Genomic DNA, 25956 nt, shown 5'->3' with positions numbered 1-25956 from the left:
ATTGTTTTATTGAGGTAAGGAGGCCAGATGCACTGGGTCAAGAGAGGTAAAAAGGCAGGGGAAAGAGCAGTTCAGCCGATGCTCACTGTTTACACAGTTCTCTGCACATTCATGCGAAGGCTCGCTGTTCATTTGGGGTTCACGGTTCACTCGTTTTTTTTTTTTTTCTTTCGCTTTTCGCACACAAACCGGTTAGATGAAAGGCGAGTCACGCAACCCACGGAGGGAAACTGCCGCGCTGACGATAAACAAAACGCATGGTCATGCAACGCCTCGTTCGAAAGTATTTTGCGAGCAGACGATAACTAAAGCGCACGCTCCGGCTGCACACAGATAGACGCGCTGTAGAAACCTGCGGATGCCATGTACGCTAAATCACTTAAAATAAAGACGATGTCAGGGAAACACGTCTCCAGCGATCATATTGCGCCCACACCAGCTGACGGTTTACTGGTTGCGGTCGATGGTGTGGTAGCCACCAACCCTTCTGTAGAGGCTGCACGCAGCATAAACCCGCAATGCACGCACTTGCCGCTCGATGGTCATAGAACGAAATCCGCCTATAAGTCGTCGCAAACGGGGTTCTGTCGCCAGACGACCGCCAACCAATGCACTGCACTTTTCGAGAGATAAAAACGAGCTCGAAATTCATCATTCGCTTAAAATACCTGTCGGAGTAGAAATATGCCTGCTACGGCGACCATAAAAATAAACCACGCCGCAGCAGCGGCTGAAACAGGCGTCCCGAGTTCAACTCGGCCGTGCAAAACCATGCCCGAGTTTCCTCCGAGTTCTAATATCAGTCTAGCACACCCAGCCCATCCGTGGGCGAGGCGTGGCAACCAATGCCACACCGACCAATGGCGTCCACTTTGTGTGTTCCTAGCGTCTTAGCTACGAAGTTGTCATTTGATGCCCGCTAGCAGTGACCTGAACTTAGCAGCAAACAAAAATGAAGCCCCCTGGACACCTTCATCCAAAAGGGCAACAGTCGCGGGGGTGTTCGGTCAGAACTGGAGTTCACTCTTGCGCGAGCCGATAGGAGAGGCCGAGACAACACGATTTTCCCACAGGAGCCTCCTTCATACATCGCAAAAATACAGTCAATGGCAAATGACACAACTTCAACCTCTAAAACGCATTCGCCAATGCTTAAACACGCTGTTGACACGCAACGATTTCTGATAAGCGCCCGCCGTGCACACTCAACTAAGCCGTAAAAAAAGCCATATTTGATGGTCGGGAGCAGGGCGCATTCCGTTCGCTACTGTAAACACCTGTGATTACTTGCTTTGCTCAGAGCTGCGCTTGGTCTACCCTCAAGCCGCGTAGCAAAAATATTTCTATGGAAGAATACACCACCGAGAAAAACGGACCACCCAGCGCCGGGCCTGGCCAACAGCTAGACTGGGAATTTCGGAGTAGTTGGGGGGTCATCTAGTTTATGCAAGGGAATGAGTATTGGAGATCGATTTCAGATGGTGCTGCTTGCGGAAGATACCACTAGGCGTACTTTATCAACGTTAGCGGACCCAATACAGCGCGGTCTATATGCCAGGCATGCTGCGAGCTATTCCGGCGGTTTCGATTGAGGTGTATCGCATGCTCCACTGTCAGAGCTTTCATAACCCTAGATTCTAGAAACTCGGGAGTAGGCGCAACTCGGGCCTTCTGCAATAGCGCCCAAGGACTGCATAGCATCGTAGCTGGGACGGCGAAGGAGAGGGTAGCTGCACCTGACGGACGAAATTGGGAATTTTAGCACTCCTTTTGATTCGTATGTCCTGTAGTTAGTTACCCTGTTGACCGGCACCCGACTGCGCCTGCGCGCGCAGGCACGGCGTAGAGGACGCAGTCCACCTTAACGAATTGCCCGGCATAGCGAGGTCGGGCCCGCGGAACTAGTCCCCCCCTAACCCTCCAAAAGCACATGTGCCCAAACGCATAGAGTTTCCTACATTATACACTAGAGAGGAATCTGGCGTTAGCGTCTATGCGGGTCACATCAAGGTCGTCTGTGTCGTCATGGACCGCCATTATACATCGCGCTCGCCTTAGTTTCATCATTGGCTTGAATTGAAACGTTTTAGTGACCGCAAATTTAAACAAAGTGCCACAAAAACACGAAGAATGGTGTCCAATTATGTAAGTGGGAAATAAAAAACAGGCTGTTTTAAAACTATGGAAAAAAGAAGAAAGCGTATTTTCCGGAACCGTTGTGCCTGCTTTCCCGCAGGCCAAGGTTGTAGTTAATATTTGTTAATTTTAACAATGTTAACAATGTTAATTAACAATGTTAATATGTGGGTGGTAACTCATTAGAGACTGTGATTTTATTAAGTTTACAATTGTTTCAAAAAATAAGTTGTTTGAAGAGTTTCGAAAGTTTTTTGAGCGTGCCTATGAAAACGTTGCCTTCGTGGTGAACCGGTGCACCGCCACCGCCAGCTAGTTTAAGAAGAAAAAAGCCGCCCGCCCACATCTTCCCACGGGGGGAACTCGAGTAAATGCGTCGCATAGGGGTGATTGTATTGCGTGAACGTTGCGTAATTGGGTAGTTTGTGGTTACCGTTCGGATGTGGGGAGGGTTTCGTCTTTATTATTCTTATGTAATGTTTCGTGATTTTGGGACTCAGGAAGGACAGGTGAAGGTACTGTGGTCATTATTATTTCTTTTATTCGTTGGTGCTGTCGTTCTAATGGACCGAGAGAACGACTGCTTTATGGTCGCTAAAGTGGACTGTCAAGGGATCTTTGAGCAGCGGTCGTGCGTTGGAGTAACTGGTGAAGACGAGGTCGATGCAACTGCCGTGGATGGTGGTGGGTTGTTTGTTGTTGTTGGAGGTGGTGGAGATGCAGTGCAGGCCGTGGCGGGTCCCCATGTACTCGACCAACCACTCGTCCTTGCGTATGTCAACGACGGAGCTCCGTGGTGGGACACGAGTAACGTGGATCGAGCATCAACCAAGGATCGCAGTTGACTGAATTCCGAGCGCGCGCTCCGCCGCTTATATACACAGCGCGCGCAGTAGAGGGGGAGGAGTACGGGAGAGAGACGCGCATGCGCACACTTCCGTACACAAGCGCGCGACCTTTCCACGACCCCCCCCCCCCCCCCCCCGGGCCGTTATCACGCAGCTGGCACGCCGCTAGCACGCCGCTATCACGTGTACACCTGCCGCTGTTGCTGCTGAACGCGACGGAGTGCACGGGGTAACTACTGCGGATGCGCGCACACACGCGCTCTACCTGCCGCACCGCCGCAGCTGTTGTTGAGAGCAACGAGGCGCACGGGGTAGCTACGGCGCATGCGCGCGCAGACGCGCTCCTCCCGCACCACCGCAGCTGTTGCTGAGAGCGAGGAGGGTACGGGATAGCTACGGCGCATGCGCGCGCAGACGCGCTCCCCCGCACCGCCGCAGCTATTGCTGAGAGCGAGGAGGGTACGGGGGTGAGACGCGCACCTGCGGAGTGAGCGTGTGGACGGCGCCGCCATCAACGACGGAGGACCAGGCGAGCCTAAGAAATACTCCGCATTTAAAAAGAAAACGTGGCGTTAAACAGTCGTGGACAATGACAAGATAGGACGCATACAAGCACCCGTATCTGCCGTATCTTGTCTTCGTCGAAGTACGTTTTGTTTCTTCGTTTCGTCGGCTACAAATTTCGCGGCGGCATGAGAAACGTCAGGTGCGATCAGGGATTGCCTGCTGTTTCACTGAACACGGCTACCACAGAAAGGGGAGGTTTTTGGCTTCCTTGTAGCTCGTAAACGTGTTAATGCATAGTGCAGAAAGCAAATCCCCAAAACCGCTTAAGAATCCAATTGTCATGCCAAGCCCAAGGGGGTCTTCCCATGAACCCCCACGACGACATGGCTTACGAGGCGCAGTTTCCTCTCTAGTATACTTATTAAGAAACTCTATGCCCAAACGGGTCCCGGTCAACACGGTACGCACGTACAACACGGAGCATCTGGAGTGCTAAAACTGCTAAAACTTTCGTCCGTGCCTGCGCAGTGAAATGCCGATCGGGGCTGACGGGCAATTTCTTCACCCGCGGCAGATGCCGCTAGCCTATCCTATAACGAGCGCTTGTGAGGCTATGGAGCCGTGTTAGCAAGCTTCGTTTCTTCTCTTGTCTTTTTCTTGCTCCGTGGGTTGAAGATAGGTTAAGTTTGGAGTAGTTGAGCTTTCTTAGGTAGAGTTACGTGGGGTTGGGTCAGTTTGGGTTACAATAGGTTTGGTTAGGTTAGCTTAGTTTAGGTAATGTTGGTTTGTTCGGTTAGGTTCCGTTGCACTAGGACACGTTAGGGCTTAGAAGACGTGGGTACAGATAGAGTTGTTGCTGAAGATTACATTCTAATGGCAGGGCCCATTCTTATGTGGGCTGCCGAGCAATCAAATTCAAGGGGTAGTCGTACGTACGAAAGATATATTTGCTGCTGAGTACTCGAAGTGATGTAGCATTTGCATGAGCACGTCCTCATGCGTATAATGATGTGCTCGTAAGTAGTCAAGTTCTCTAGAGTACGCGCTCGTAATTACGTGCACATATGTATAGGTACGGAGTGTACGGATGCGTACTACCCCAACAAGAAGCTCGCGTTTTTTAATGGTGCGGGACTACTCAGCGTGTTTTTGGAGCCACAACGGGAAGCACACAATAATCATAACGAGACAGAGCACAATAACGCACGTTTTCCTTGACTGTGTTGCAAACACAGCTAAAGGTACCTCAGGTAGACACGCTCTTGCGCATGCGCATAAATCACGTGCTTGTAAAATGGATGTGTAGAAAAAACGTAGTGTATATCATATCTGCATTATATAAAGTGGCAGCTGCTTCTATGAGGCAATTGCGTGCATTCCCCCTCATCCCATTTTGACCGAATTTACGTGTCCTGCGGTTTCTGCTGCAGCAGAAAATTACGGCATCGCAGAAGCGTGGCGATGATGCGCAAACTTCACAGTCCAGAGGCCGATAAGCCTCACTGTTGTATTTTCACATTTTCGCGTACTCCCACGGTCGGGTCATCAGCACACCCTCCAGAGTGCCCTACCTCGGACTTGCAGCACGAAGTCGGAGTTTGGGTTGAACATTCATCTGGCACGCTTCTTTTGACACAATGGGATTTTCCCGGTCAGCTAGTATTGCGACAGAGCACGCAAACGTAGGAGCCAAAAAAAATCCCAAGACCGCTAAGAACTTCTAATATGTTGTGAACGCGAAGACTTTAAAGTCCAATGAACTCCGCAGAGCATTCCTTCCAGTCGGTATAGGTCGCAGCCAAAGGGAACGGGTGAATCGGTCGTGAGCCCATCACTGCAGCTTTCCTTCTCACCGGCCAGATAGACCAGTGTGTACGTAAGAATGCCGGTTTGTTATGTCGACGTCACAGCCAAATTGGAAGTACGGCATCCACCGTCAGCTCCTTACAACATCAGCTCACCACCGTCAGCAAACATCACCACCGTCGGCTCCTTACAAGCCGAATGAGACTATATGCGATAATTTCGGGTGGGTGTATTGATGTGGTGGGCAAATCAGAATTGGTTAAACGGCGGTGTGTTCTGACGGCAGCGCTCGTCGTAACTTGGCAACCAACTTGCAGATGTATGTATATTTGCATGCCTTTATATATCCTTAAAATGCGGTTTCTCTTAAAGGCCAACTAACGACGTGCCCCACGAGGTTAAACTCGAATACGGGAATGGTATTCAAGTTGAAATTGAAATGGAAAAACTCCTTTTTCTCGTATCAGCAAGAGGAGTTTCGGAGTAAATGCACCGGTGGCCTGACAGAGTTCCTCTAACCCCTACAAAGGCTTTATTTACAGGCGTGTGATGGGAGTATGAAATAAACTCCTAACAGAATATAAAGTCCTTAGGATCTTCCTGTTTTGATATTCTACATTAGCTTAGAAAAAATGCCTTCACAGCACTGCATTTTAGCAGCTTTTTTTTTTTCAATTGATTCAGGTCCTCCTGAACAGGGTTTCAGAAACAAGCGAAAATTGTTTACCAGGCCTAACGGCTACGCCGTCAAAGATCATATTACATATGTTTTCCATGTCAGCTAGTGCGAGGTAGCTTTGGTAGTGTTGCATTCACGTGCTTTAACAAATTCTTCTTTGTTGATGAAATTATATTCAAGTGGATTTGAAACACTTCGAAACAAAGCTCCTCATTTGTATTTAGATGTTACGCCCACTATCAGGAGATTAGTGTAAGCTCGGTCTTTGCAACCTGACTTTCTCGCATTGTTTGTTGCGCAGTGAACTACAGCCACCTACGGACGGAGTATGGTTACAGCCCCACATTATGCTCTTCTTCATCCCTGCCGTCGCTTTGCTTAGCCGTGTCTCCTCGCGTGGCGTCTATCTCCCCTTGCCATTGCGCAATACGGCGCGCTCCTTGCTGGCTAGCTGTGCGGCGCATTAGAGCTTGCGCTGTGATTAGCGTAGCCACGCATAATAAAACATCAATGTCTCTACCCAACAATAATGGGTGTCCTTAGTTTGTTACATAGAGATCGGGTCACTGTCCTTTTAATCTATTATAGCCAATCCCCTGTATAGCTACACCCCCACAGAGCAATTCCAGCCTGATGGCCAGCTTCGCTGCCCTTCCCTCTTCCCAGGCTGCACGTGCTCTCGTTTTTAGGGGCGAAGGGGCTCGGACTGTCGGCGTCTCCTGTCGTCTAATGTAGTCACGGTACTAAAACACCGGGAAACTCTATTTGCAACGCCTCGCGCTGGAAAGTAACGCTAACTGAAAGAACACACCGGGACATTCGCTTTCCAAAGCCTCGCGCTACTTCTTCGTATACTTATTAGTATGTTGAGGCGTATGACATGAAGACAAGTTACGGCCAGTCTGTCTTTCATTTAATTGCATCCGGTTCAGCGTAAGACATGGCTCCACCGCCTCAGCAAGCGCACGATTCCTCCTCTCGCTGGCGCTTCTCCGCCGCCCAATCAACGCGCGCTGTGTGGCAGTAGAGGGACTTACATTTTTTGAATACATTTATACACTGCATGCTTTGCCCCTCCCCAGGATTTACGTTAGTGGAGATCGCCCGGGATTCATTTTTTTTTCTGGCGGCGGCAAAAAAAGAATCCTTTCTTTAAAAATTTCAACAAACGCACCCAGGTGGCAAATGTACCTATTGTCCGCCACTACGACCCGATTCAAAGCCATTAGGCGAGCAGCTTCAGTGGTAAAACCCTTGAAAAGTTTTGGCGACGGCAGAAGTATCACATACCAGTAGTTTTTCCAACTCTTCTATAACAGAAAATACTGCCAAGACAAACATTGTGTGTTAATGAAGTAGAGTTTATTCGATTGCACTGAAGTCTTGTTAGTGCTGGAGTGCGCTGGTCAGGTTCATGTAGAACTCGAAGTACTTGTGAACCACGGTGGCTCTGAAAATAAATGAAAACAAGAGATGCTTTAGAACGGTTACATGAACCCTTAACCGTGAGTACATTGAAGCCGGGACGAAATAGCCAAATAAATACTACAATACTACGAGTGGATTTTTAACTGCTTAACTTTCTGGCAATGTGTTCGAAAAATAACATCAATTTACGCACGTTTGAACTGCGTGGGTAACTATAAAGCTGCAGTTTTAAACATTCTAAGCACTCCCACATCTAAAAACTGTTCAGCAGGACAACGTTCGCTTTTAGAAAGGCTCCAAGTTTTTATCAAAGGATAGTTTCTATGCTACCCAAGGAACGTTTGTTCCCTTACTATAATACAGTCAACGCCACCGGCCTTGCTCGGGAATAATTGCTGTTTTTCTTGTGAGCAGTGGCCGTTTCGACTTTCGCCACTTCGTCACTAGAAGCAAAGATTGTCCTACTACGAAATCCGGGATCAGCACCAATGAAGCTCGTCAGCTGTCTTGCTTAGTGTAAGTAGTTTTAGCTATTTTCCCCAGTACAACTGTTTTCTCAAAGCCAGGTGAGCTACACCATTACAATGTGAGCTATACTCAGGAGCAGTTGCGCTAATTATGACCAAGTATTCTGTGCTCTCATGCAGTAAATAGAATGCAAGAGTATCGGTCAGGTATATCGGTGTTCGCTGAGAATTACGTCGGCTCTTTATATACAAGGCGAGAGGCTTGCAACAGCACCTTAACTATACGCTACACGCTAAATTCACCGAACATTGTCGGCGAGAGCCTCGAGGCGACGAGGGCGGGCGCTACTCACTTGAAGTGCACTCGTCCGGACCTGTCGGCCGGTGCAAGCCAATGCATCTCGACGTGCTCCTTGTCCGCCCTGCTCTCGTGCGTGGCGGCAGCACATTCGCTCAGAGCCTTGTATAGGGCACCGGGCTCGAAGCGGCCCACTTCCTGGCCGTGCTCGTCCACCGACTTCACCTTGAAGCCACGGAATGGTTTTCCCACAGTGTACAGGGTCACTGCACCAGGCAGGAGGAAAGGCTCAGCAAAGGCTTACAAGGTCGTTCGTTTCACAAAGCGAACACCTATTTCGCGTGAGCGTGCTTTCTGTCATTTATGCTGTCATTGTTTAGCTAAGTGCATGTTAATGTTCGGAAATTTAAGGAAGGAGCAAATCTGGCACCCTATTTAATCGACTTCCTAGTCTCACGTGGCCTGGACAATTAACGGAAAGAAAATAATGTGCTTGATCACTCTTTCATAGGAATCGCTAAAGCACGGAAGGGAAATGTGCCTTCACAGGATGAGTTGAATGTTTTTTCTGAACCGACATGAACTTGAAGATTTAGCTGTTTGTATTTCGTTTGTATGACACCGCCAGGCGCATCAACATTAGACACTGGATTGCACGCGCCGGAGCACTGCTTAAAACACGGGTGAAACCACAAGCGCTTGCAAACCATGCGAACGAAACCGGGCGGGTTGCTAGTGAATTGTTTGGTGAACTCACGATCCGCAGCAGCGAAAGAACATTACTTGCTTTGCTGTCTTGTGGGTGTGCTTGGTAAGCGACGACCTGCTGGCGCGTCGTATAGCAAATGTGCGACCACTGCGTTCCTGCTCCGTGGAGTGTACGGCAGACGGTTGCGTTGCGACGAGATCAGCTGGCGCTAACTGTATGTGCTCATTAGCATCGTGATGCACTGCTTCGCTTACCTATTTTAGACAGCAGCGCCATCTAAATGCACGAGATTATAGGAAGGATATATGGCGCGTTCATACACTTCTCTCGGCTTCAGCTCATAGCGCAGTGGGTAAAGCACCTGGCTACTCCCGATGCGGCGACAGAGAATCGGGCTCGAATCCCGGCGCAGCAGCGTCAGTAGAACTTTTTCTGGCGATGTCGTTTCCGTGACGGATATGGCATTAGTCAGATCATGGTGGATCCAGGCATAAAACACTTTCGTGTTAAAAAGTATGACCTTTACTAAACCGATTGTTGCGGAGTAAACCAATTGTTCTTCAGTAAGCCGATTTTTGGGCAAATCCATTTGTTGTTTATGTATCGTGAATTTGTTTTAATTTTGGGTGCTGCATCTTGGTTGCAACAGTACAATGCTTTGTTGAACCAAAACTCGTATTCGTGACAGTAGCATTTCCCTGTGTTTGTGATGCGGCGTTCCGGACATGCCAGCTAAAATAGCCTCGGTTGCGCAGATAAAATGAAACGCTTTGAAAATGCGCGCAAAAAACTTCTGTTCAGTTATTTCTGTAACCCTATAAGCTCGAGTAATTTACACGGCCATTTTAACTCCGTTGAAAAATTTCTCCTGTGGCTTTCGTCTTGGTTGCCTAGACATGAATAATAAATATTGACGTAACGTTTGATAGAGGCTGTTTAATTTGCAGAAATTCTTAGGATGCTAACAACTTCTTAAGAATGTGAAGGTGACAGAAAGCACAGTTACACGTTCTATTGACCAGCTGCCGAATTGGTTTGTTGAACTTTGTGGCCGTGCCATCGCCAGCTGACCAACACCCTGGACTGCACCCTCCGAAGCCCGTTGTGCTCGCTCGCCGCCTCCAGGAGCCTCCTGTCCGGGATGTCAATTCCTACACTTCGCAAAGCGGCTGGTATTTTTCGCTGCATCAGTGTACCTTGTCTTGTCCCGGCCCTGCTGTTTCCCTTTCCAAGCGCGCAGTACCCACTTAGATATTCATACTGATATTCTGTGTACATCACGATATTATGTACATTAGAACGCCTTCAATGAAACATGGAGATCAGAGGCTTCCACATAAGAAATTATGGACTGTTTACCACTTGATCTGGCGCGTCGTTCCTAAGCTGAGGTGCAAATCCCGCTGTCCACTATGTCAGCCTATGGACCTGTGGAGCGTTCGTTAACACCCGTTATCAAAACTATGCAACTACCGTACGCAGTTCTGGATCCCTCCCAGTCTAGCGACATCATTTCCATTCATTCACAGGAAGTGATGCCGCGACGCTTGCGTACCCTGTGGCGCAGCAGTTGCAACTATCAAATATGGACGGACATATACAAAACGTATCAGCCACTGCATGGAATTGATCTTGCCGCCACTTTCTGAATGCCGTGTGGACTGGAAAAGTGTAACGAAGCAATTGTTCTCCCCATTCGTATCCAGTCGCTTTTACCAACCATTATATGCACAAGACGCGCCGAGTTGGTTCTCCTTAATGTCACGCTTGCGGTGTTCGTGGGGACAATGAACCTATACTTTGTGTGTGTTTCCCCGTTTTGACACTGCACAGTTAGCAATGAAGGCAACGTTGGGACTGCGTGCTGACGCAACCCTGAAACTTAGCGACGTCATTGGTCGATGGCACTCCGACTGCCGTGATGACACGGATTACAAGGGCCTTGGTGTCATTTCTCCGTGACTCCGGCCTGATTAGGTTGCCTTACATTTGCCTTAACTTTACTACTGCTGTGTGCTGTGCGTGCGTTCGTGCCTCTGTCAGATTCTGTGGGCTGATCTGCGTTTGTTAGTGTTTGTACGGGTATTTGTGTGTTCGCTTCTTTCGCTCATTTGCGCCTTTCGGATGTAGGTATGGAGTAGGAAGAGAAGCTCGCTGCCAGGCTGATTGCTGTTTAGCATGAAAGGCATCCCTCCCTCCACCCGCTACTCAAAATGTAGCGTTCAGCGAATGTGCTCAAACAAAAGACCGAAGAAAGATTATGATGGGAAGCTGCTCAGATATGTGTGCCTCGGCCCACCGTGGTGGCGCAGTGGCTAACCATGGTATTATGACTTACCCCATGCATAAATATTACGCAATCGTCCCCTCACCTGAGTGTTGGTAGTAAATGGAGTGGAGGAGGACTCAGAATACGGCCTTAAGACTGTGGTTTGCTTTTGAGCCCGAGGAAGAGGGTTAGATTACCACCGGTGGGGCTGTTTCTCTCATGGAAGCGAATGGCGAAAATGACCAAGAGCCTAGATATCGGTACACATTACAGATCCCCTGCTGGTATAATTATTCGATAGCAGTTTACTATGGGAAGCGTGGTAGGCCGTAAGGGGGTAGCTTCCGAGGGACAAACCCCCGGTTGAATTGAATGAATGTCTGGTCTCAGGAGGCTTTTTAAGGGCGTACCCTTGACACGATCGTTGGCCTCAAAGTCCATCTTCTCCTGGACCAGCCGGTAAGGAGAGTTCTTGGCGTCCAGGGCATCTGTCTCAGCGTGGACGGGGCGCAAGTCGAAGAAGGGGTCACAAGTGAATTCCGGCGCCCCGTCCGGAAACGCCATAGTAGCAGCCAAAGACAGCAGCACCAACAGAGGCAAACTGAGCCGAGCCATGATTTTTCCTGCTCACACACCTGGAAGGACAACAATGATTCGTAACGGCAATAATTAACAGGGGCACGGGAATCGTGGCCGTTCTTTAACATTTTGGCGGCTACTATAGCCCCTTGAAACACGGCCATCATAACGGCGCTGTCTAACACTGACACGATACGTTACCTTTCGAGGCGTTAAGAAAGGCGTGAGCAACGGAAGGAATTTTCGCGGGCCAAGCGTAGTGCACATGGGATAAGCCGAACACTGTCGAGTGAACTTCTATCCAGCAGATTGGCTATATGTAACCCGTTTGTGAGAGAACAGAAGCTTCCCCTGTCACCCCGAAGTCATTGGAGCGATACCCAATAGCAGCGGCGCGTCTGTGTTTCAATTGTGGGCAAAATTGAAAGTGTTGTCGGGTTAAATACCGTCCGACTTTAAGGCACAATAATGAGCTGAAGATGGACGAGAAAGCTGTGACGCAAAAAAAGCAAAGCGTGCAGTGTGTCGGGGCACACACGAAAGGTTCTGTAAAGGGACACGCCACTAGAAAGCTTTAGCGTAACGGCTAGTGCACGCTACGGTAGGGGCGGCGAGTACCTGGACCCGACTGGGTATGACCGCATTCGTTCCGCGGTGAAGGGCGGCTCGGCGAGCCCCTGCTTTCGTTCCGGTGAGGGTTGGCCTTCATAGCAGCACCCGCACGCGCATGCGCAGTAGGGTCCTGTACCCACCCGTCTCACCGCGGTGTACGCTAGCCGCTATGCTAAACCTCTCTACTGCTTCAACTAACGATAAACTAACGGGAAACAGCAACAACTCAGTATCCGCCACAGCTTTAGACAGGCAAAGCTTTATTCGTAGAACTCGGCTAGAAAAAGAGCGAGCGCTCATTGAATAACTTTCGAAGTTTTGCTGCTAGACTACTGAGAATGCGCGAGTTTCTGCACGGACTGCAATAACCCTTTCCAATGCCGCAGTTTGTTTTTGTGTGTTCTCGGATGCTGTATACAAGTCTGCGTACAAATTCTGATGGGTGGCTCACATGGATGAAAAAACAACATCCAACAAAATCTTCATTTTAGTCTGGTTGCGAATCGTTGCGGCCAAACTATACACATAATTTTATTTTGAAATATCGAGCCCTCGAAATGGTTAACTTGAACAAGATGCCCACAAGTAACGTGCATCTGATGTTCGTTCACGAACACTGCATCTCACGCTACCGTATGCTCGCATCAGCGAGCCGAACGAGAAGCGGCGGCTCCAGTTTCTAGGGTCGCTTTGTCGAAAAAGCAAATTCCTGGATTCTGTCATTTCTTATCATCTCACCATAATGTGCTACCCCGGTCATCGGAGTGCGCTGGCAGATCCGATAGCTCTTTTTCCCACGCACAGGCACTTCTTGTTTATATTAATCGTTGTCTTCGAGATCTTGTAATCTCATTGTTCGGGATCTTGCTGTTATTGCTGCTAAATTCATGCTCTGCAAAAGCGTGCGAAAAATCGTCAACCTAGGTTGGTATTGTTGTTTGGTTTTGTCGCGGTAAAATCCATTCACCAAATAAAGTAAACTTGAAAAACTGATTAGCCTGAACCTCAACGCTGCTCACTCGTATGATATTTTTTTTACAAAATATCATTGTATTTCCTTCCGTCAATCTCCTAGGATTGACTTTGTCATAAAAAGGGTAAATCAGAAAAAGCAGAGGTAATAAAAAACAAACGAACAAAAACAGAGACCGGTCATGCAGTTGAGCTACCACTGGCGCCCAAAAATTTATACGGAGCTGTGGCATTTGCAATTGCAGAGCGACAACTCACTTTGTGCACGTCCACAATCCAAAACGACCGTTAACGTTTTACGTAAAATGCCCAATGTGCAGTATGGCCGGGTACATACTGTTGTCGCAACTGTCGTAATATCTTTAAACAATGACGTCATTTCACGTCTCAGCGCGGAACTGCGGAAAACCCCATTTTTACGTCCACAGCATACGATATGGCTTTTGTGTCGGTAGTCCGAACATAGCCTAACATGTGCGCTTTCTTTAAAGAGCAGTCTTTAGTGCATAGGACTCTTTGATAGCACACTGGATAACTCGAGCGCGGCCGCTCGATGGAAACATGCCTTATTTCCATCGAGCGGCCGTGGATCGAGTTTGCTTCTTTGGTGAAAATGATTGATTACGGTATCCCGCAGAGAAACAGACTCAGATATGTTTTTTTTTTGTGCATTGGTAATGGTAAGATGCACCGAACATTAACAGTGCACTAATCTGCCCTTTACTATAACGTTAACGTGTGGTGCATAACGCATTGACCTTAGTATAAATTAACAAGATATAATTTAAATGGAATCGCTGCCTGCTATTATGCCTAGCCTGCCTGTGCAGAATTATCCACCGAATGGAGGTTAATGTGTCAAACCTGCGGGATTTATACCGTTCTAGTTTAGCGCAGGAACTGCAACGTATAAAAACACATGGAGCGACATTTTCTTTAACCAGGTAAGAATTTCCAACTATTTCAAACAAAGTAAATTGCTCAAAAACGCTGCTGGGGCAAGCTGAACAGGGTGCTCACCGATCACGCGATGCAAGCCGTGTAGCTGCCTTCTTCTCCGCCGCAACGGTATGGCTGTTGCCGGATATGGTTAGTATTTATAGATAGTAGGAGTGTGACGTTTTCCCCACGCATATAGCTTCCAGCACATTGATGCCGCGCCTAGAGCCGATAGCTCGTTGCACAGGGCTGATTGAAACACGACACAGACTCTTTGCGTATTGCTTGGACAGGGCGACGCAATCCCCTTGCATTGTTGTCGGCTCTGACTATCGTCTTTAGTGAGGAATCTATTGTTCCAAGTTGCATTTTACTGAAGAAATACATTACCAGATATGCTTAAAAGGTGACAATAGTTTACGCCCCTCAAGCTATTGCGCGATGGACCGAAAACTACATGTGAAAAACACTTTTCTGTAGGGGAACACTTCATGTCCTGAAAGAACGCCCTAGTAAAACCGAATACAGAAAGAAATGAAGAAAGCAGAGACGTCTGTAGGATGAACGGAACGTGGCGCAGTAGACCGCCATGACAGTTCACTCTTTTTTCCCATCCCTGTCTCCCACGTAATCGTTTATAAAAGCGAAGCCCGATTTTATCCTCTCGGATTTATTCAGCGGGGAGTTTGAGGTGCAGCTAAGGAATATTTGGTTTTATTTTTTGAGAAAAGCTCAAATTACGGACTGGTCTCACACAAATTCCTATCAAAGCAAGTAGCTCATCTAAGCTATTATACGCGTGTTTATTTTGTATTTGAAGGCCAGTAATACAAGACAGTGCGATTCTTTTACTGAAAAAAAAAAAACTGTCACATCTATAAAGACAGGTGGACAGGGATTTCTTGTTACAGCTATTTCCCGATTAACCTGATATAAATAAACGGGTCCATTCAACAGAAACGAAAATGTGTACCGTGTATGAGTACCTGTGCTAGTATGAGCACGTGTGGTTAATGAAAGCGCAAGTGGCACGCGTCTTTACGAGCGTAATACAGGCTATTTTGTATGCACTTGATTTAGTGATTAAAGCGACGAAACGCGGGCTTATCTCCGTTGGAAGCGCGGTCGGTTTCCTACTGCGGCTTATTCTTGTTATGTGTGTTTTTTTGTTCTTTTAATATTCTTCCTTCACAGTAATTAGGAGAAAAATAAACGAATAGCCAACCAAACAAAAGAAAAAAAACACACGCAAGCTTATGTATAACGCACGAATGCGCGTGGGGATGACGGGGGAGACATAAACGCGCCACTAGCCAAAGACAACCCGAAAACAAAGAAAATAAAGCAATATGCAAGGAAGTCAATAACGCCATTTGTGAAGGGGCAAGCATCGCGTACCACATGGCGCGAGAAATCCGGTGTTTTAACCTGTGGATGGCCCCAAACAACGTTTTAATGCAAGCGTAAAAGCGTATCCTTCCCCGCACTCAACTTAAGACCGTCGGATGTTGACTGTTTGAGTATAACGATAACACTGAATTTGCGCAAGAAAAAAAAAATTATCGGGTAAAGTGAAACATTCTGGCAGATCGAAACAAGAAGGACGATGAGCAGAAAAAGTGCGCGACGACCACTGGATTTCAACTTATCTTTGTTAGTCTAGAGCCCGGTTTGGGTCTTTTCTGTTCTTCGTCCTTGTTTGCTTCGTGCTTCCAATATGTTCGACAGTAATAACAGCCATTTAACCCACCTATCTGCCTTGAACGAACTAAGCACCGGGTCAACGGTACAGTTCTACGATCAGGGCATTGCACATTGGTAGGTGGGGACGCGAAAAGGGGGAACTGTAGAGACGTTTCCATCCCGATAATCATGAATTCGGTCTCTAGAGATGAAGTAGCTTCCCGTATACGGGGATTTTGATACAGAACCAGTAACAGCTGATGCAGCAGAAATAAACCTGCAATGGCATTGAACTTGCATAGCGACACCTGAAGCACAAATTAAGACTTCCATCTAGCGCAGAGAGCCAAACGGAAGACCTGTGAGCAACTATATCGACGTGTTGCGATAATCCGAAACCTTGCAAACCGGTTAAAGCATTGTGGGCACTTTAGGCAACCCGTATTGTTATTCATTGCAGTGCAAGGTGTTGGGGGTAGCGGTATGATTGCCGTAATTATTTTCGAAACCATTGCACCGGGAGACGATCAGTCATGAATCATTTCTAGTGCGTGTTGACGGTTGCGAATAGCATGTTGCTTGGATAAGCGGCCACCGGCATGATGTCAGGCCGCACTCTGACCACCATGAGAGGTCGCGCTGTTAAGTGGGCGTGGCATGTCCGTACAGGCGGGCACGCCTGCAAGCGGGTACGCTCACATACGGGAACGTTCACACGCGGGTACGCTCACATGCGGGTATGCTCACACGCGGGCCCGCTTTTGCTCAGGGTACTAAGGTGAAAACACCGTGACTTCAGCTGGTATATTATGCTCAATTGAACAACGCTGAGTTCTTCGATTCAGTTTGGCGCTGTGTCGTTATCCTAAGCTACTAGACTGCAGCGGAAAGCATTGGGCATTGTTCCATGCACCTAGTTGGATGTGTTCTACGTACCGTAGCCAATGCGGACATTAGGAGCTGTTCCTCTCCACAGACTGACGCGTCGCAGCCAATGGTCGCGCTGCTCCTAGAACCAGCCCCACTGATACCTAGCATCCGGGTGTGCTAACAATGACAGGCATCCTTCCTCTCGTCTGAAGGTGGGTAACCCCCGCACCTCAGGTCTAGCGTGACTGTGCCGTGCCGCCCACTCCTCGGAAATGTGAGGAGAACCGACAGAAATGAATTATCTAAAACGTTAACCTCTCTCTCTCGCTCATCTTCATCGAAACATTAACTGCTTTCACATCAAAAGGAGGTCATCAGCCCCCACCCCTGCACCCCGTCATTTTTAGAATAACAGTGCCGTGCGTCACACGCTCCCCTCACAGCTCCTCACAAAAGTAAGGAATAACGACACATCGGTGGACGCCGGCTTTTGCACCCAACGGGTCATTTAAGGATTTCTCGCAGTAGAATACGTGCTTGCCCCTATTGCAATTGCCTCCCAACGAATAATTTAGAAGACCAAAATGAAGCTTGAAAAAATTGTCTCCAATCCACGCTGTGAGGGTGGTTGGACAGCAAAGCTGTAAACGGCTCCCACAACGATTACCCATGCGGCGTCACTTCAATTCACACACGTGGTTCTCCAACGAGTGAAACCGGAGGCTCTGTCAGCAGTTACCTGGGATTCGCCGGGGCGGCGTCACGAACGCCGAAGCGTCGGCAGAGATATAACGGAGAGTAGCGTCTTTCGAAGGGTAAGGAGGAGGGTGGCACGGGCGGCTAGTTGTCATCTCTCTCACTTCCTCCCCTCACCCTTCTTCCATGCGTCGTCCCAAATAGTGCCGTCCCCCTGCGCATACGCTTAATACAAACCATCGTCTGCAACCCAATCTCCACGTTTGGGCGTAGCTTAGTCGGCAAAACGACGGGCTCTCGCTGGTGGTGCCAGTAGTTTGTTTGTGTAGCCTGGCTGTAGCAAGTAGCCAGTAGTAGCGTGGGATGTTTCTTTGTATAGCCAATAGTAGCATGTGAGTTTTCTGCTAACGCGTACACAGAAATTTCCTCTGCTGGTTAGAGGTATACTGCTTTGCAGTAAAAAGTTAAAAGGTATGATGAACGCCACGCTGTTGAAAAGGGGAAAAAAATCGCGCGAATCCACCCTGTGAATGTGGTTGGAAAGCAAAGCTGTAAACGGCACCCATAACGATTACTCAAGCGACGTCACTTAAAATCACTCACATCGCTCTACAAATAGTAAAACCAGAGAGAAGTGAAATGCACTCAACCACACCATTTATTACTTCAAAGAGATCTTCTTGGTAAGGTTAAATCAATGCATGATGCATGAACGGTGTTTGGTTGAGTTGTATTGGTGTAGCAAGAGTGGAAACTTTTTTTTATAAAATCAAAGTAAGCTCCAACCAGGTGTTAGACGATCTGACTTCTCCGTCTCTGCGCCGCGGACGGAGGCGACGAGACTTGCGGCTGAGATGGAGGAGGAAGAAATACTTCTGTTCAAATTTCTGAACGGCCCCGAGTGCAGCCTTGGGGAGTGATTCCTTCTTCTGTGGGGCCCATATGCACTCCGCGCGGCCTGTGTTCCGTCCACCCGCTGAAGTTGGGTAGGTAGAGAGGAGCTGGACAGCAGCATCTCCCATTGCTCTTGTTGGGTAGTTGACAGAAAGAGAGGAGGGTGCTTAGGGCTAAAGTCGCACACCCCGATTACGGGGCGGAGTGTTCCTACTTCTGAGCAAAATTTACATTCAGCGTCGTAGCGATTCGGATGCATTAAGTGAAGACGCGTAGGATGTGGGAAGGAGCCCCGATTGTATGAGTCGTTGGGTAGTTTGTTGTTCTTTGGAAAGGTCACGGTAAGGCGAAGGTACGGTCTGTCTCAGAAGGAGATAATGCTGGGTTATCTCCCTGAACGTGACAAGCGGGTGACTGTCCTCGCGCAGCTCCATAGCACGGGAGGTAAAAGCGCAGGCTTGTTGGTTGGGCGTATTTGTTGCCCTCCATTGAAGCGTGAGGGGGTGTCCAGATGAGCTGAATGTAACCGTTTGGGGAGGGGTTTTTTAGCACGCGCAGTGCAGCTCAGGACACCCAACCCGACTGGTAATTCCAGTAGGCTTGCTGGAAATCGGTGACTACCCTCCGAACCCATGGTTGAGTGAGAGCCAAAGTGATGGCTGCCTCTTCTGCTGCGCCGTCATTTCTTGGGTCCTAAGCGAGGTACACGCAAGGAGGTTGGTTCTGGAGGTAGCCACGATGATGGCGTATTGCTACCCTAGATATTTGCAGGCGTCTGTGTAAATAACTGCGTGATCCCCACCGAGGGCGGTGTTTAGCGCTTGAGCCCGTGCTTTTCGGTGACCCTCGTCATGTGAGGGGTTCATATTTCTAAGCAAAGGGAGCATCTTTATTTTAGTCGCCAAGAGTCTGGGAGTACGTCAAGCGGAGTGACATTCTGGGCTGGCAGCCAATCTGGTGAAGCATGCGGCTGAGTCGGACCTTCTGGTTTGAAAGATGGCCTTCTATCAGCTCTTCCACAGTGTTGTGGAGTCCCGTGCTAAGCAGCCTCTGTGTGGACGCACTCATGAGAAGACCAATGGCCTGCTCTACCGCCTTTCTAATCATTATATAAGGCATCTCTATGTCTTCCTTGTCGAGAAGAAGACATGGGGTTGACGTAAGTGACTCTCGAGAGGACAAAATTTGCAATTAATCGAAAGGTACCGGATTCCTTTAGGCCTCGCTTCTTGGTGGCAAGTCGCCTGATCATGTGTATGATTTGATTAATGCTGTTTTTGAGGCGATGCAAGGAGACGTCCCTCTTGGTGTTAGCCTCGAGATGTAGTCCCAGGATCTTGATGCTGGGGCTTGGAGTGATGGTCTGGCCATCAAGGAGTATTTGAATGTATTCCTTGATTTGGCGTGAGGGCGGACGACAAGGAGCTGTGATTTTTTACGTAAACACTGGAGGCCACAGGCTTTAGCACATTGGCGTACTAGAAATGAGATGCCATGCATTGGTGTGAGCTTCCTTTAATTTTTGTAACTCTTAGCACATGAGCAAGGTGCGCACAGGGCCGCTAGACGGGCATGAGTGGTCGTGTGACACTTTCACGTGGCATTCAGCGAGAACGAAGGGGGTAAACCAGTAGATGTACTTAGTGAGTACACCACCTGTCTTCCCTCCGTGTGGGCTCGTAGCTAAATCGGTAAGACGACGGGCTCTCGCTTTGTTAGTCTGTTAGTTCCAGGTTCGATTCCCGGCGGTGGCAGTAAAAATTCTTTTATTTGTTCGCTGGAGTTTTCTGGTGACACCAACGGTCGCGAAAGAACCCTTGGGGGGTAGAGGTAAAAAGCTTTGCTTTAATAAGTAGTATTTAAATAAAAAAATCGCGCGAATCCACCCTGTGAATGTGGTTGGAAAGCAAAGCTGTAAACGGCACCCATAACGATTACTCAAGCGACGTCACTTAAAATCACTCACATCGCTCTACAAATAGTAAAACCAGAGAGAAGTGAAATGCACTCAACCACACCATTTATTACTTCAAAGAGATCTTCTTGGTAAGGTTAAATCAATGCATGATGCATGAACGGTGTTTGGTTGAGTTGTATTGGTGTAGCAAGAGTGGAAACTTTTTTTTATAAAATCAAAGTAAGCTCCAACCAGGTGTTAGACGATCTGACTTCTCCGTCTCTGCGCCGCGGACGGAGGCGACGAGACTTGCGGCTGAGATGGAGGAGGAAGAAATACTTCTGTTCAAATTTCTGAACGGCCCCGAGTGCAGCCTTGGGGAGTGATTCCTTCTTCTGTGGGGCCCATATGCACTCCGCGCGGCCTGTGTTCCGTCCACCCGCTGAAGTTGGGTAGGTAGAGAGGAGCTGGACAGCAGCATCTCCCATTGCTCTTGTTGGGTAGTTGACAGAAAGAGAGGAGGGTGCTTAGGGCTAAAGTCGCACACCCCGATTACGGGGCGGAGTGTTCCTACTTCTGAGCAAAATTTACATTCAGCGTCGTAGCGATTCGGATGCATTAAGTGAAGACGCGTAGGATGTGGGAAGGAGCCCCGATTGTATGAGTCGTTGGGTAGTTTGTTGTTCTTTGGAAAGGTCACGGTAAGGCGAAGGTACGGTCTGTCTCAGAAGGAGATAATGCTGGGTTATCTCCCTGAACGTGACAAGCGGGTGACTGTCCTCGCGCAGCTCCATAGCACGGGAGGTAAAAGCGCAGGCTTGTTGGTTGGGCGTATTTGTTGCCCTCCATTGAAGCGTGAGGGGGTGTCCAGATGAGCTGAATGTAACCGTTTGGGGAGGGGTTTTTTAGCACGCGCAGTGCAGCTCAGGACACCCAACCCGACTGGTAATTCCAGTAGGCTTGCTGGAAATCGGTGACTACCCTCCGAACCCATGGTTGAGTGAGAGCCAAAGTGATGGCTGCCTCTTCTGCTGCGCCGTCATTTCTTGGGTCCTAAGCGAGGTACACGCAAGGAGGTTGGTTCTGGAGGTAGCCACGATGATGGCGTATTGCTACCCTAGATATTTGCAGGCGTCTGTGTAAATAACTGCGTGATCCCCACCGAGGGCGGTGTTTAGCGCTTGAGCCCGTGCTTTTCGGTGACCCTCGTCATGTGAGGGGTTCATATTTCTAAGCAAAGGGAGCATCTTTATTTTAGTCGCCAAGAGTCTGGGAGTACGTCAAGCGGAGTGACATTCTGGGCTGCCCAGCCAATCTGGTGAAGCATGCGGCTGAGTCGGACCTTCTGGTTTGAAAGATGGCCTTCTATCAGCTCTTCCACAGTGTTGTGGAGTCCCGTGCTAAGCAGCCTCTGTGTGGACGCACTCATGAGAAGACCAATGGCCTGCTCTACCGCCTTTCTAATCATTATATAAGGCATCTCTATGTCTTCCTTGTCGAGAAGAAGACATGGGGTTGACGTAAGTGACTCTCGAGAGGACAAAATTTGCAATTAATCGAAAGGTACCGGATTCCTTTAGGCCTCGCTTCTTGGTGGCAAGTCGCCTGATCATGTGTATGATTTGATTAATGCTGTTTTTGAGGCGATGCAAGGAGACGTCCCTCTTGGTGTTAGCCTCGAGATGTAGTCCCAGGATCTTGATGCTGGGGCTTGGAGTGATGGTCTGGCCATCAAGGAGTATTTGAATGTATTCCTTGATTTGGCGTGAGGGCGGACGACAAGGAGCTGTGATTTTTTACGTAAACACTGGAGGCCACAGGCTTTAGCACATTGGCGTACTAGAAATGAGATGCCATGCATTGGTGTGAGCTTCCTTTAATTTTTGTAACTCTTAGCACATGAGCAAGGTGCGCACAGGGCCGCTAGACGGGCATGAGTGGTCGTGTGACACTTTCACGTGGCATTCAGCGAGAACGAAGGGGGTAAACCAGTAGATGTACTTAGTGAGTACACCACCTGTCTTCCCTCCGTGTGGGCTCGTAGCTAAATCGGTAAGACGACGGGCTCTCGCTTTGTTAGTCTGTTAGTTCCAGGTTCGATTCCCGGCGGTGGCAGTAAAAATTCTTTTATTTGTTCGCTGGAGTTTTCTGGTGACACCAACGGTCGCGAAAGAACCCTTGGGGGGTAGAGGTAAAAAGCTTTGCTTTAAAAGCTATAGCACAAATTCCGCGGAGGGAATGTTTATGAGCCATAACTTTGGTTTATTCATGTGTGCTTGTGCCTATCGGTACATCGTTCATCGGACCATCTCACATACTAGGCACGCTTCTCTATTTAGTTAAGGTCATCGTCAGTATCTACCCAGAGTTCCTTTACATTGGATGAAATGCTTGCCATATTGGCACGGCCATTCCCATCCGGTGTTCTTTCCCTATACGCAATGCAACACTAATTGTCACAAAACAGCCTGTGTAGGCGAGAATTTGTCATCGGAATTATTGAGGCGCAAAAAATGCCGCAAGCTCTCTCACACTGCCGAGCGCACCTATGTTCCGAGTAGCCTTCTGCTTGTCAGCAGTGGGACGTAGACAATTCTTGTGTATTTCATGGCCTAAGTACTTCACTCTCTCTAAGAAACAACTTTACTTGGTGACGCTCTCCCGGATACTGTGTTTGTCCAGAGCTTGTAGCACTTGCTCAGTCTGGCCGCACTATTCATCACGACCTCTTTTTTCTTCTAGAACGTCATGCAAATGATAGGTGGGGGCAGAAATGCCCCACAACACCGGATACGTGACTGCTACAAACAATTTCGGAGGATGCGCTTGCCTCGCCGTGGCGTAAACGCGAGAATATCAACACCGTCGATGCGGGTTTAACATGGAAAGCTCCTGGACTTTATCGTATAGCCGGAACTAACAGGACGTTTATCGTATAGCTGGAACTAACAGGAACTAACAGAACGTCCAAATAGTAAACACGGTTTCTCCATCCGGGGACGCAAGATGTCCTTCGGATAGTTGCCCAGCACAACGGCGACGCATACAATGGTCCCCATCTATCCATAATTGGTTGTCACCACCTATTCTACTGCCACGAGATGCATTGCCCACCTGCTATGTCAGAGCAGACACGTAACAGAATACGTTTCTAAGCGAATTAGGCGTTCCTACATCGTCTCATGCCAGGCACATGGTCGAGCTTTACAGAAGCGGGTCTGGCGTGTTCGCTGATATTGATACTCCCTGGGAACCCTCTGGGGCCGTATTCTCGACTGCACAAATTCAGAGTGAACTGTGAATTTGCCAGAAGTCTTTTCTGATTGCTTTCAATTTTAGTAACGTGATTCCAGTTACAAAAGCGGTTGTGTGTGCTGTGGTCATTTTGACATTTCTTGACGTTCAGGGGCACCCCTTCTAAAGTTTGCCTTATTTCTCTGTACTGAAAGCCCATAATTCTTGGACGGCAATGAAAAACTAGACTAAATGCAGCGGACATGACAACGTACGCCTGTCTTCGCTATTCAACAAAAATACGAGTTTTATGTCAAGCACTATATGTGGTTGGCTGAGAAGGCGTGACGTAATTTAAACAGCTCTCGGGAACAATTACGTCTCACAATAGTAACTTCAGCCTGCGTAAAAGTGACGTAATGTTACGTAACAGCGTGAAAATGGCGGCTGCTGTTGCCGTGAAATAAGGCAAACAATTTCACCGACCTTCGTCGCCGCGAAAATCTCGTGAATTTTCAGCACGTGCAGTTCCGCATGAGGCGCGATTTAGAGCACGTTTCACCGAAAGAAATAATAGGTTTGACTGTTTCCAAGTCAGCGATCACGGAGCATACAAATAAAATGCCGTAGTTTGCTTTATTATTTGGCCATAAAATAAACATTATTTGTTTGGCGTAACAGCAACATCAGAAGGCAGTACAAGCCTCTCCATAACAAACAGAACCAAACGCATGGCATTTGTCCACACTACTGGTAGTAAGCTGCTGGGTCACATGAGCGAACTCAGAAGAAAAATAACACAGAAAAGTGACTGTTTCATGCATTACTCGGCTGATTGAAGTCGAGCTTGAGGAATGAGCGAATGGCGACATCGGTACGCTCCGCGGTTATCAGGTGTAGCGCCTCGCTGCCCATATGCGTCATACAAGCGATGGCCGCGACTGTATTTTTCTGTGATCACGCCATAAACTTGTAACATGTCAGCAGGCGATAGCGTGGCGGCGGTGGCATCCGGGAAGGTGATAATGAAACAAAGCTTGCATTGCAGCAGAGAGCTCAACTGTGTTACTAAAACCGATTGAAAATAGACATGGTAAGGAAGATGGTGTTGCGTTCTTTAGCTCCACATCCCCCTTTCGCTTGCTTTTCGATCAACGTTACTCGATCGCCTTGTGGTGTTTACTCCAATTTTGACCTGCAAAAATGTGTTTCCCTTGCCAGCCTCAGCTACCGCCTTAAGTTTTATAATACATGTCAAGAGTTTTTATACCTTTTATGCGCAATATTTTATACCTTAGTTGTGACCTTTATGAGTGGAGCGTCAAATTGCTCTGCATGTCGTCATATCTATACGTGCAATACGTCACTGATTTCTTACATTGTGCTTACGCGAAAAACATGGCGAATTCACCGCGAATTTGTGCAGTCGACAATAGGGCCCCTGTTCACAACTTATTCTGGGTAAAACAAGTCACAGCCCTGCTCTTTTAAGCGCTTTCCGTCCTCCAGATTTCCTTTTGCCCACGTCTTGACCGTACAGGAGTGCTAACTGTATGGAAAATCCGGATAGATTTCTGTTCCTTTCAGCAATGTAATGTAATCTGCCCAAAAGGGTTGGCATGTGAGCGCGCTCTTCTTGTTATCGGCAGCAGCCACTGATAATGATGTTCCGCGTAATTCCCGCCGACGGGAGCCGCACCCACCACATCAATGGCAATACCTTTGAGCGCACCCAAATGTATGTCGTAAAGGCTGAAAACAGGTTCGGGGACGTCATGAGAGCTTCCCGCGATATTATCGTAATAGCGCCGCCCATATCCATTTCCTCCTGAATATCTTTCTCAGTCGCTGCCTCCTTTGCTCACGCTACATATTGCAAGCAGATCCTGCGGTTGTGGGTGCTTATTGATGCTTCCGGAAATTCTTGTTTTCCTCATATTCTCCATATGCTCCCTCCTTGGCCATCTAAAGCCATTGTATGTTAACAAAGACAAAGCCTGTGACGTATATTTTTTACATTTGCAGCGGCTGTTACAGCTCCTCGCTGGGTCTACGATCACGAGGGAGAACGCGCACGCAATGTTTCCCATTGAAGAGGAGGAGAATAGTCATCAGTGTCCAGTTTATAATTACGTGAGGCCTAGTTAGAAGCTACCGGAGGGTCTTCTAAACGGACCAGGCTTGTAACTATAGGCATTGTTTTGGCTAATTGGAATATTTCACCCCAAAGAGTTCAGTGCTTGTTTGAAATACGCGCCCTACAGTTTTTGCAGTCCAATGGGCAAGATTCTACAAGCTCAGAAAAGATTTGCATTGCTTTCTCCATATACATGGCGATGGTCCCTGGGTCGGGGTCACACCACATGGAATGTGGTCGCGTATTACTGAGCCAAATGCGTGAAGCAGGCCACGCCCTCACAAAGCACAAGTGCC

General features: G+C 48.3%; 1 protein-coding gene across 2 annotated transcripts in view; it reads right to left on the bottom strand.

Moving 5' to 3' along the window:
* Window positions 1–14489, bottom strand: part of LOC144138393 (putative defense protein 3) — a 51515-nt gene extending 37026 nt beyond the window's left edge. Inside the window, exons 1-4 of one of the 2 annotated variants that reach the window (XM_077670658.1) lie at window positions 14331–14489; window positions 11558–11782; window positions 8225–8435; window positions 7317–7426 (exon numbers count right to left, since the gene is read on the bottom strand). In XM_077670658.1, the coding sequence (XP_077526784.1) occupies window positions 7363–7426; window positions 8225–8435; window positions 11558–11762 (480 nt within the window). In that variant the 5' untranslated portion in view covers window positions 11763–11782; window positions 14331–14489 and the 3' untranslated portion in view covers window positions 7317–7362. Of the gene's footprint in view, window positions 1–7316; window positions 7427–8224; window positions 8436–11557; window positions 11783–14330 lie in introns of those variants that run through there. The other variant, XM_077670675.1, reaches the window with a different exon arrangement.
* Between the last annotated feature and the right edge of the window lie 11467 nt (window positions 14490–25956).

Source organism: Haemaphysalis longicornis, unplaced genomic scaffold, assembly GCF_048455015.1.
Source record: "Haemaphysalis longicornis isolate Haplotype H1 unplaced genomic scaffold, Haemaphysalis longicornis Haplotype H1 scaffold_1, whole genome shotgun sequence".
Classification (NCBI taxonomy): Eukaryota; Metazoa; Arthropoda; class Arachnida; order Ixodida; family Ixodidae; genus Haemaphysalis; species Haemaphysalis longicornis.
The sequence above is the reverse complement of the archived record's forward strand: the minus strand, read 5'-3'. Positions and strand labels throughout refer to the sequence as shown.